This window comes from Brachyhypopomus gauderio, chromosome 20 (genome assembly GCF_052324685.1).
Source record: "Brachyhypopomus gauderio isolate BG-103 chromosome 20, BGAUD_0.2, whole genome shotgun sequence".
Classification (NCBI taxonomy): domain Eukaryota; kingdom Metazoa; phylum Chordata; class Actinopteri; order Gymnotiformes; family Hypopomidae; genus Brachyhypopomus; species Brachyhypopomus gauderio.
The window spans coordinates 10,864,963-10,876,473 of NC_135230.1; the positions used below are offsets into that span (position 1 = coordinate 10,864,963).

The window sequence follows — 11,511 nt, forward strand, 5'->3', positions numbered from 1 at the left end:
AGGGAGAGTGCTGTGTCAACTATCTTGGCAGGGATCAGGAGTGACAGGAAAGCTGGCACAACATGAACTGTTCCACAACCCAACACAGTGCCACCAGACATTCACTCTCTCTGTCTCTCTACCACACACACACACACACACACACACACACACAACATGAACTGTTCCACAACCCAACACAGTGCCACCAGACATTCACTCTCTCTGTCTCTCTACCACACACACACACACACACACACACACAACATGAACTGTTCCACAACCCAACACAGTGCCACCAGACCTTCACTCTCTCTGTCTCTCTACCACACACACACACACACCATGAACTGTTCCACAACCCAACACAGTGCCACCAGACCTTCACTCTCTCTGTCTCTCTACCACACACACACACACACAACATGAACTGTTCCACAACCCAACACAGTGCCACCAGACCTTCACTCTCTCTGTCTCTCTACCACACACACACACACACACACACAACATGAACTGTTCCACAACCCAACACAGTGCCACCAGACCTTCACTCTCTCTGTCTCTCTACCACACACACACACACACACCATGAACTGTTCCACAACCCAACACAGTGCCAGCGTACCTTCACTCTCTCTGTCTCTCTACCACACACACACACACACACACCATGAACTGTTCCACAACCCAACACAGTGCCACGAGACCTTCACTCTCTCTGTCTCTCTACCACACACACACACACACCATGAACTGTTCCACAACCCAACACAGTGCCAGCGTACCTTCACTCTCTCTATCTCTCTACCACACACACACACACACAACATGAACTGTTCCACAACCCAACACAGTGCCACCAGACTTTCTCTCTCTGTATTTCTCTTGCTCTATCTCAAACACACACACACACACACACACACACACACACACTGCTTTTTGTAAGAGGGTATATGTGGGTGTGGATGTAAAGATGTTTGTGTGTGTGTGCGTGCGTGTGTGTGCATACACACACACAAACGCACGCACACACACACAAACATCCTTACATCCCAACCCACATATACCCTCTTACAAAAAGCAGTCTAGCGAGAGTGAGAGTGTCATTCACAGCAAACTCCTACACTCCTCTTTTTGGACTTTATCATCAGTTAACATTTTTACAGATGATGGCATCTTCACCCAAGGTTCATTTATATATTCATTCAGTATATATAAACAACTAGGAAAATCATAAACCATTCTAGAGACATTCTCACAGACATTCTGAAAGAGGGCGTGGTGCGTGAGACTGTTGGAGTGTGTGTGTGTTTAAGTGTGTGTGTGTGTGTGTGTGTAGCTTTGTTTCCCTTCTCTGGGTTTCACTTGTTTCTCTCCTTCCTCCTTTTCTGCCTGTTTGTCTCTTCTGTCTGTTACAGCAGACACCACTCGGTGCACGACCGCTGAACAAGAGATGACCACAGTCTACCCCACTCACACACACGTACGCACACACACCACACACACACCCACACACGTGCACGTACGCACACACACCACACACATATGCTCTCGCATACAGCGAGCAGCAATATTGGTCAGTAATTTTACTGTAAGAAAACCTTTCCATAAGGACAAAAAACATCAATGTTTGGCTTGGCCCATAGCAGTACTAGCCTGCTGAACCTGCTCTCTGTGTGTTTGTGTGTGTGTGTGTGTGTGTGTGTGTGTGCGTGTGTATGTGTGTGTGTGTGTGTGTGTATGTGTGTATGTGTGTGTGTGTGTTTGTGTGTGTGTGTGTATGTGTGTGTGTGTGTGTGTGTTCTTTCTCACTGGTTTAGTAACAGAAGAGGGCAAAAAGGTTCCGGCTGGACCTGAGAACCAGTATAAGAATAAGGGCCAGTATTCATCAAGTACTTCATTGCAGGAGGGATGTTCCCAAAGCACTCTTGCTCTTTCACCCCTAGTGGCTAAGTTAAGCATACATGGGCAAAAGGCTGATCCCAGGTCAGAACACTGAAGTGCTTTAGGAAGAGTGGACCCAAGGTTTAGCCACTCTCACAGATCTCAGTTTAAATAGGAGCTGACCATGGACTACGTGCCCTGAAGCAAATCTCACCAGCAAGGACACAGATTCGCCGCTGTAGCACACAGTATGACCACGCTGACCCACAGTTGGCAGGTACTCATTCTAGTCATGATCTATAACACCTGGATCCAATGCAAACTATCTCTTCTTGTCCTGAGGAGGCTGCTTGTTGTCTGGGTTCTTCAGGATTGGATTGATACCTGAACACACACTGGTGTTCACTGAGCACCTGGACCATAATTCTTCCATTGTATTAATAGTTATAGTCAGATATGCAAAGGGGCCCGTTAAGGAGGTAAAGAAAAAGCACTGACCCGAAGTGTTAGGACGTCTCGTTTAGGGACTCGGCCATGTCCTCATATTAGCGGGGAGGCAGAGTTCCGACATCTGTTAAGCGGAAACAGAGCTCTCCGGCGGGGCTGCAGAGCAAGCACCCTTCTGCCCAAACCCACAAAACGCCTCATAATCAAAGATTATTTATTCAAGCCTGCTGCCGTCCCCTGACCAAGGCTGGAATTAACAGAAGCAACGTCCATTGACTCAGCACGGATGCCATGACGGCTGGGTTGATTTCCAAAGGCGTTGCTGGCTGGGTTGGTCTGGGTGGTGATGACTGGCCACAGCGAGTAATAAAGGTCCTTTCATATAGAGGCACACTGTGTACACACACTCTGTTTTTCCCTCTCACACACAAACACGCACTAACATACACTAAAGCACTTGTATTCGGGTGTCTGCAAAATTTTAAATAAATTTTAAGAAGCTCCAGTAGAGGCAGCAAGTTCTAGCAAAACAGTGTATCTAAAATAGCGTAGTTAGTTAAAAAGGGGACACAACCATAAAACAGTGTACCTAAGATAGTATGGTTAGTTAAAAAGGGGAGACAACCATAAAACAGTGTACCTAAGATAGTATGGTTTGTTAAAAAGGGGACACAACCATAAAACAGTGTACCTAAGATAGTATGGTTAGTTAAAAAGGGGAGACAACCATAAAACAGTGTATCTAAAATAGCGTAGTTAGTTAAAAAGGGGACACAACCATAAAACAGTGTACCTAAGATAGTATGGTTAGTTAAAAAGGGGAGACAACCATAAAACAGTGTACCTAAGATAGTATGGTTAGTTAAAAAGGGGAGACAACTATAAAACAGTGTACCTAAGATAGTATGGTTAGTTAAAAAGGGGACACAACCATAAAACAGTGTACCTAAGATAGTATGGTTAGTTAAAAAGGGGAGACAACCATAAAACAGTGTATCTAAAATAGCGTAGTTAGTTAAAAAGGGGACACAACCATAAAACAGTGTACCTAAGATAGTATGGTTAGTTAAAAAGGGGACACAACCATAAAACAGTGTACCTAAGATAGTATGGTTAGTTAAAAAGGGGAGACAACCATAAAACAGTGTACCTAAGATAGTATGGTTAGTTAAAAAGGGCACACAACCTTTACAACATGTTTCATTTAATGTTCTCTCCTTCTGATAACAAGCAAAAGCTATAAAGATGCTGCATTCTTTTGTGAATCATGCACAGACACGCCATTCTTCCCCTATGCTAGTACCCACACACCTTCTCACACACACAAACTGTGAGCAGACCGTATGCTTTTCGACTGGCGTTCAGCCTGCGCTCAGATCAGATCTGCAGGTCGGTGGCCTGCCGAATGTGGAGGGCGTGGCCTGTCAAATGTGGAGGGCGTGGCTTCGCAGCTCTTGCTCAAGTTGCTCCTCCCCAGAGCTCTCAATTCTTGTTTTTGTTTTATTACCCAACAGGACAGTGCACCTGCTTCCTCTTTCTGTGAGCTTCCAGGACTCAGCCCTGATGTCTTTCTTCCCAAAAAGAAGGAACCCAGCACTACAGATTAAAGGGTTAGGGTTAGGCTCTTAAATGCCACAGAGTTATCGAGATAGAACCCGAGAAATGCGACTGGTACTCAACCACAGCATGCCAGTTAGGTCCTTTGATTGCGTTACTGTCACGTGTTAACCATACCCAAGTTTGAGGCCAGAATGCAAACATAGCTTGCAATTGAGTACAAGTACAATATCATTTTATCAAATGTACATTTACTATAAACATATCTAGTTATCTTTTTAGCCATGTAGCCACTTTTTTGTGTTTTAGTTTTTTTTTTTAAGATAAAGAAAGATGTTAAGATAAAGAAAGATTAACTTTAGCTAAATTAGCTTATTAGCAACTCTGGCTTATTTTGAGATGTTTGTCATGAAGGGTAAGATTTAAAAAAAAGGATGAAAATGAAAGTACAAAGTACACAAGGTTATAGACACAGTGGTGCAGAGTAAGAACACCAGCTCCTTCCTTCCTGCTCTGGGGTTACGTCTGTATGGTGAGCCCTAATCTAACATGTGGTCTACTCTTCTAGAAGCAGCAGCAGAGCAAGAATGTACTGAGACAGCAGACTTCTTGAACACGAGGCCTCTGCCTTCCACACTGTATTTCAAATGCAGTTACCAAAATGACTGCTCCTTGTGCTATATCATAGCAGTTTATTCACTGAAGAGATGGAATATTACTGACGTGAAAAAAAACCTCACAACATATTTAACCAGACCCATTTCAGGTTCTCAAAGAAAGCCATTTGATTTGGGGTTTTTTTTTGGGGTGACCCCTACTTCAGGCAAGGCCATTTGATTTGGGTTTTTTTTTGGGGTGACCCCTACATCAGTGAAGGCCATTTCCCGAGCAGTGTGGCATACAGAGAGCCACATTGCTCTGCGGTCTGCCATGTGCATGTGTCTGTCACAAGGGGTGATCTGGTATTTTCATTCTGACAAAGTGCTTCCTGTTGATGTCACAGTCTTGATCAGGTGAAGCCTGTGCTGGGGGTGGGGGTTTGGACACAGATTCCCAGCTCTGTTTTCTTTCCCTTGATGACCCGTCTCCGCCCCTCGCCTCATAGCCGTCTGCTCTTTCTCTGCCTGTCTGGCGGCCGATTACAGACTCTGCTTAATTAAAGGTGCAATCAGTGATGTGGGGGCACAAAGTGTTGACCCTGACCTTATATACTTAGTCAAATTGTTGACCCCTCACTTCATGGATTGATTTATGATTTAAGCAAATGTGGCATGAAAAAAAGGTTTCCGAAATGGGATTATTTTCAGGAATGGTTATAATATTCTAGGTCAAATTGTAAAAGAATAATTGCAATATACTAGAATCAATTAAATTATCTTCAGCAATAACCACAAAATACTGTAACAAATGAGATTATCTTCAGCAATAACCACAATATAATGTATCAAATGGTATTATCTTCAGGAATAATTGTGATTCCATACCAAATTGGATTATTTTCAAGACTAATTTCAACACTATAAGAACTTAAATTTTCTCCCTTTTCTCTCTCTCCGATTCTCCTCCATTGCTCATGAAGACACATACCTGACCTCTCCCTACCAGAATAAGAAGAATAATGAAAAAATGCTCTCCACATGAGGTCCCACTGCAGTGTGGACTGGCCCCCGGTGAGGTACTCCCTGGTCCTGAGGGAGAGGCAGCCAGGTGACGCCTGACGTAGTTGGTCTCCATGGCTCTGTGCCTCCAGCTCCAGTATGACTACCTCAGCTCATTAGCGCGGCCTTCAGGAGTTGAGTCACTTCAGCCCCACCCACAGATCTTCTACACCGTTCTCAATTTGGTTTTATTGCGTTCGGCGTCCCGAGATGCAGAACCCATAACGGGATAGCACCTAGAGGACGGAAACCTTACACCAGCATTCAAGCCCGGTTATGCAGGGAGGGGGTTTATACTGGCAGTGATGATGGCTTCTCTAAGGATAAATTAAACAGTTTGTGTGTGTGTGTGTGTGGTAATGTCATGTAATTACATCTGATTTTGAGTGATATGTTATTCAGAGTGAACTGAAATTTGCAACAGCTTGGTCAGCAGCCACTGAACCCGCATGATGACTACAAGCGTAACAGCAACAGTCAAGTTCGGCGTTTTCAAAAAAAACGTTTGGAAAAAACTGTTTTTGTGTGGACAGAGATGGACAAAACAGAGAGGAGAAAAATATCTCAAAAATTCATTTTCAAATGTATCAATATTTGCAAGCCTGTGTCTATTAACATTTTGACAGCATTTCAGGTAAGGGACACTTTAACCATGGAGCTTATACCCCTGAGACAACATTGTTTTTTTCTGCTCTCTATTTCTATAAGCTATTTTTTTACTTCTAACTCCAGTTATAGTACCTTGCCATGCCAAGCTTCCGGATGCGATGCCGGATGCTGTGAGTCTCTGTAACATGCTCACGCCTGAGTGTTGTGGCACAGTGCCATGGGACCTCAGTCTTACAAGAAATGATAACATAAATAAAATGTTTCCATATTTTTAACTCTTCAGTGTCATGAACCATTCCATACTGTGGTCTGTGCTATCTGCGTTTTACCACAAGATTGGACTGGGAAGTGCAAATACAATTTTTTGTTTTATTACTGAAGCCATTGATAAAGTTGCTGTTGTTTTTGTTGCAGCCATAATGCAAAACCTATGGATGTCATAACTGTGGACATTCACAGAAAATTACAGTATACGACATTTTGGCTGTCTATAAAATGTATTTAACAAACAAATAAATGATAAAACCCTCTAAAACCTTTATGTTTGCAAAAGCCAAAGTCATTCCTAGATAATTACCACCTGCCCGGTTGGTGTTCCTTCCCTCACCCACACAAGCGCAGTCAGTCATCCCCTAGGCCACTCTGCTGCAGAACAGCATTATGGGAGAGCAAAACCAGGAGGCCAATGGGAGAGCATTACAGATGCTACATCTGTACACATCTTGCTTTGGCCATCGGCGAATGCAAGGATGGAGTGTTTGAGCACTGATGGGAAAAGCTGTGTGTGTGTGTGTGTGTGTGTGTGTGTGTGTTGGGGGAGGTTCCTCTGCAAGCTGTTTTATTCTACTTTATTTTGATTTCTCCCTTCTAAATCTTCCTCTCGCGTAGGGAATCTTCTTCCTTTGTCGGTGTGTGCCCCCCGACGACATAGCCCATAGGATAAGCATGAATTAATCCTGCAGTCAAACCCCGCTCAAAGGCTGCACTGTGCATCAGTCCTCGGAAGGGCGGAAAGAGAGGTGCTGGAGGAGATGGTGGAGGGGAGGTGGGGGCACGTCACAAAGCCCGCTTCAGTCCGCTGCCGACTCCCAACCCGTGCCTGTACCTGCCGCTCCTGCACCCACAACACAACCCTGGATCCACTGTAGACCGGTGCAATAATGCAGCGGGGATTAGTGCAGCACTCACTCTCTGTCCCGGACCCAGCAGCACCGGGGCAGACCCAGCGCAGCTCCTGTTGCGCCTTCAGTCGGCGCAAAACGAGTCCGACATTTTCCACCTCTCTTTCAAACGGAATCGGTGACGCTCTGTAAATAATCGCACAGCTGGGTTCTATAGGCGATGAAAGGGGGCAAACATAGCCCGTGCCCTTTGAAGCACACCGCACACGCTCCCAAACTGAAAGGTGATTGGACAATAGAGCTGCTCCTCTTTGAGGGGTGAAACAGTGGGGTTACAACGAATAACTTAAAACCATTCCACCCAGTCTTATTTATAGAGTCTAGAGGTTTGGGTTGTGGACAAGCGCCAAGTGCTTAGGTGAGATGTATTAAGCCTGAGAGCTATGAAAACTTTTACAATATAAAAATATATTAAATAGCACATAGCAACTCTAAACTATGTACTTTGGACTGCTCAGAAATGTTTATAGCACACCCCCACTGTTACTCCTTGTGTAGGCAAAACTGTGAAATGCGCATACTATTAGATCATTTGCATGTTATTAAAATTTCATATTTATATTTGCTTTTATATTCTCTTTTTGATCACGCTGTTCATGCCAAGAGAACAAGTCACCATATCTACACACAGTCAAGCTGGTTATGCGTGTGTACCAATGCCAACCACACTATGGCGAGTCGACCCAGGCCCAGCACCACAGACAAGCCGGGCCCACTGGCACAGAAGCCAGTTCAGCTGTAACGTCCACCCGCCTCGTTGGCCCTGGGCTCCGGCACCAAACTATAGCTGCTGGGGGACAGGTTCTGCAGGTCCCAGGTCCACACACACACACACACACACACACACACACACACACACACACACACACACACACACACACACACACACACACACACCACTACAGGAAAACTGATATAATTCACAGGTCAATTGCTAAGTTTAATGTGTGGTTGAATAGAGGAAAGAACAGACTGTGCTGGACTACGGACCTGTCAGGACTGGTTTGGACAGTAAGTCTAAAATTACTGATGCAGACATAATTAAGATGATGGCCAGTATTTATCTGACTGGGTTACAAAGCAACAGTTTTTACTCTGACGAATGTTTTGTTGCATTGCGGTACGTCTTGTCATTACCAAAGAATTTTTTTCTGTGACACATAGATAACCTACGTCCGGTGTTTTCATATTTAACCACTGTCAAGGACCGCAAAGAGTAAACCAGCCCTTCCTACACATTCTCGCGCTTTGCCCTGCGTGTCATTCCGTTACAGTGTATGTCTCTAAGGGTAATTTGAACACACATCTTTGAGAAAGTGGTCTTCGTTTATAGCATCCCCTGAGTCACTGGGTTAGGGACTTTTGAAAGGCAGTTACCACTAAGCAAAATGCTTCTTCCGAGAAGAAAATTGGGAGTCGCGTGTATTGCACATTCCCGCCGTAATCACCTGCGTCGCCAAATATCTCCTGCTGCAATATTTTTCGTTTATCCACCCAAAGACAAATTATTTAGTACTAATTCTGCACGTCGATGTAAAGCATCAAGTACGACACGTGTTCTTGTGAACGCAACTCACAGCAACAGGTACCGTCGACGACTCCGCGAACGTTGCGCCAAACATCTGTAATAAACAAATATGTGCACTTACACAAAAGCATGATAGATGAAAGCCCAGGATCGGGGTCTTTCCAGCACGTTGTACAAATAGTTCTGTAGCCGTCGGTAACGCACGTTTCTTCGGCTGCTCTGCGCGCCATAAACCAAAGGTTTCCCGAGCAGACTGAGTCGGGCGCCTTGCTTTCTTCCTTGGCTTTCCGTACCTGGGCGCGAGGCGTACATCAAGCCATCACCTGCACGTAAAGAATTGTTCATCATCCTGCCACCGGACTCCACATCCTTCAAGCTGTAGCCTTCGAAGCGGTGCCCTGGCGAAGTCTTCATCCAGAGGCCAGAGCCGCCTTCGTCTCCGCTGTGGTTCCGCGGCATGGCATAACCCCGGCCGGCTGAGCGCGCGCGGCTTTATGCACGTGTGTCATGCGTCCGATGATATCACAGTCGCGAGCGCTCCGAGTGGGAACGGGCTCACGCGGGGAGCTTCCCGCGAGAAAACATCACTTCATAATCGATTTAAGGTCCTAATAAAAAAGTTCACTCAGTACTCAAAGGTTGTGGCAGGTACTAAAGGGAACGAAGGAAGTGGTTGTGTCGACACCTCTTAAAACGCACCCGACCACCGTTGGCTCCTTCTACAGTTGGCTAGTGAAAATAAAACCCAGCGCGCTTCTCCTGTCGCGAGTTGCGTTATGAGTGTTGCAGTGCGCGCAGAGACGTTATCTTACAATCTGCCAGAGAAGATCATGACAAACTACTTCGCACTAATACATCAGCGTCACAGCCAGCCCGTTTCCGCTGTGTTCTGTGTGAATAAAAGAATTGCTCAGAATCGCCTTCAGTTACTTTAAGACATCTTACAGATGAATATATGCATATTCAAGTCCTTATTTAAATAGGCTATCAGTTCGTGGAAATAATATCCCTATAAAATCCACTTCACATAGACTAGTTTATAATAATTGACGATCACTTTTAATTAGTGTCTCCAAAAATAACGTACAAAATTCGCAAACTAAAGCAAAATTTAAAACCTCACACTAGACTTCACACAATATGAAAATAATACCCGACACGGATCCTCGCGCCCAGCTGTTTTCTTCCCCTGTTACTGTCACAAAAGCCATGTGACCGCCCCCGAAATAAACGCTTCGTGTAGTCATGCTGGTAAGTTTCTAGAATTGAACGGTGATCTTTGGCTATTTCATGTCCGCTGTAGTTCTAGTTACAGTTGAATTGCAGTTTACCAAGCTAATTATCGTACCGTTTTGGGACAGATTATGTAGCCTACTTGGAAATAAAGAAACTTGAAATTGAAATTTAAGGCTTTGGCTCGATTAAAACGAACCCTGGAGTGATTCATCTGTTAGTGCGGTTCGTTAGAGTAAGTGTGGCACTTCCTTTCGGACTCTGGTGCGCACAAAATAAGCGGACCGACACCGCACACTGTTTCAAAACGAATTCAGGTGCGGTTCGCTTCAAGTATGAACACAATACGAACCAAAGGCATATAAACAAATCAAGCCGACACTAAACGCATCGCGACAGAACAGAAAGCAGTGTGGAAAAATGTCTTCCAATGTTTTCACTCCTTTGTCCATTTCACCACCACCACCTGTGTTTCTAGCTTGTAAAAATGACACAAGGTAGCCTATATACGACCCCCATAAGTGCATTAAGTCCAGACCTGCATACTTGCATCATAAGTCACTTTTTTGATAACTTATTTTAATTCGATTGTACGTTTGCGTGAACACTAACCAAACCTGGACTAAAACAATGTATTACTTTCAAACTGCAAGCCTGTAAACATTCTAATAGAAAACGCCTTATTTCAACATACAAAGTTGAAGATCTTATCACTAAAAGTTTATTAAAGAGCATATCACTAAGACAAACGACAATTATCAACGAATTAAACTGCACGGCTCTGACACAACTTACACCCATCTCCTTGTTATTAACAACATATACCTGGCATACCCACTCACTGCTTTTTGAAGTTAAGGGACACATTCCTCTGATATTTTTCTGTTAGCCATCCTCAGCCCTGCTCATCATGATCAGTGTCTGACCACAGGGCCCATGCTGGCGACCTCATCTGTCACCTGATGTTACCTGGGAAGCGGACAGATCTCAGCAGAGTACTAATGCTGGCATGGTGATGTACGATAAAAGAGTAGAATCCCTGAGACTCGTCGATGCTGCTGATGGGTCCACAACCCCAAAGGTGTCTAGGCAACAACAGGCCTTTGATCAGAAACTCTCCTCTCAGAGAGAGCTTGAGTAGAAAATTGTATCTTCAGTTTTTGGGAGCAGGTATGAAGCTAATGTATTGTAATGTACTGTGTAATGCTAGACTGTTCTCAGTCACAGTCTTTTCCATACATATACATTATATATTGCATCAAATGGCATCATTATATAATTGATTTGTTAAATAAACCAGCAGTAAGTGATACTGGGCATTAAACCATATTGGTGATTATCTGTATCATTGTTAAAGAAGTGGCTGTGGTGTGGGTGACATAGATTTAAGCATGCGTTTATGCAATAGGTTTTGGGTGACATAGACGTCTCT

At 44.3% G+C, this 11,511-nt stretch overlaps 1 protein-coding gene across 2 annotated transcripts in view; it reads right to left on the reverse strand.

The window, feature by feature from the left end:
- kcnq5b (potassium voltage-gated channel, KQT-like subfamily, member 5b) overlaps nucleotides 1-10,027 on the reverse strand; it is an 86,002-nt gene extending 75,975 nt beyond the window's left edge. The window contains exon 1 of one of the 2 annotated variants that reach the window (XM_076983513.1): nucleotides 8,968-10,027. In XM_076983513.1, the coding sequence (XP_076839628.1) occupies nucleotides 8,968-9,305 (338 nt within the window). In that variant the 5' untranslated portion in view covers nucleotides 9,306-10,027. The remainder of the gene's footprint in view (nucleotides 1-8,967) is intronic. The other variant, XM_076983512.1, reaches the window with a different exon arrangement.
- Nucleotides 10,028-11,511: the final 1,484 nt, after the last annotated feature.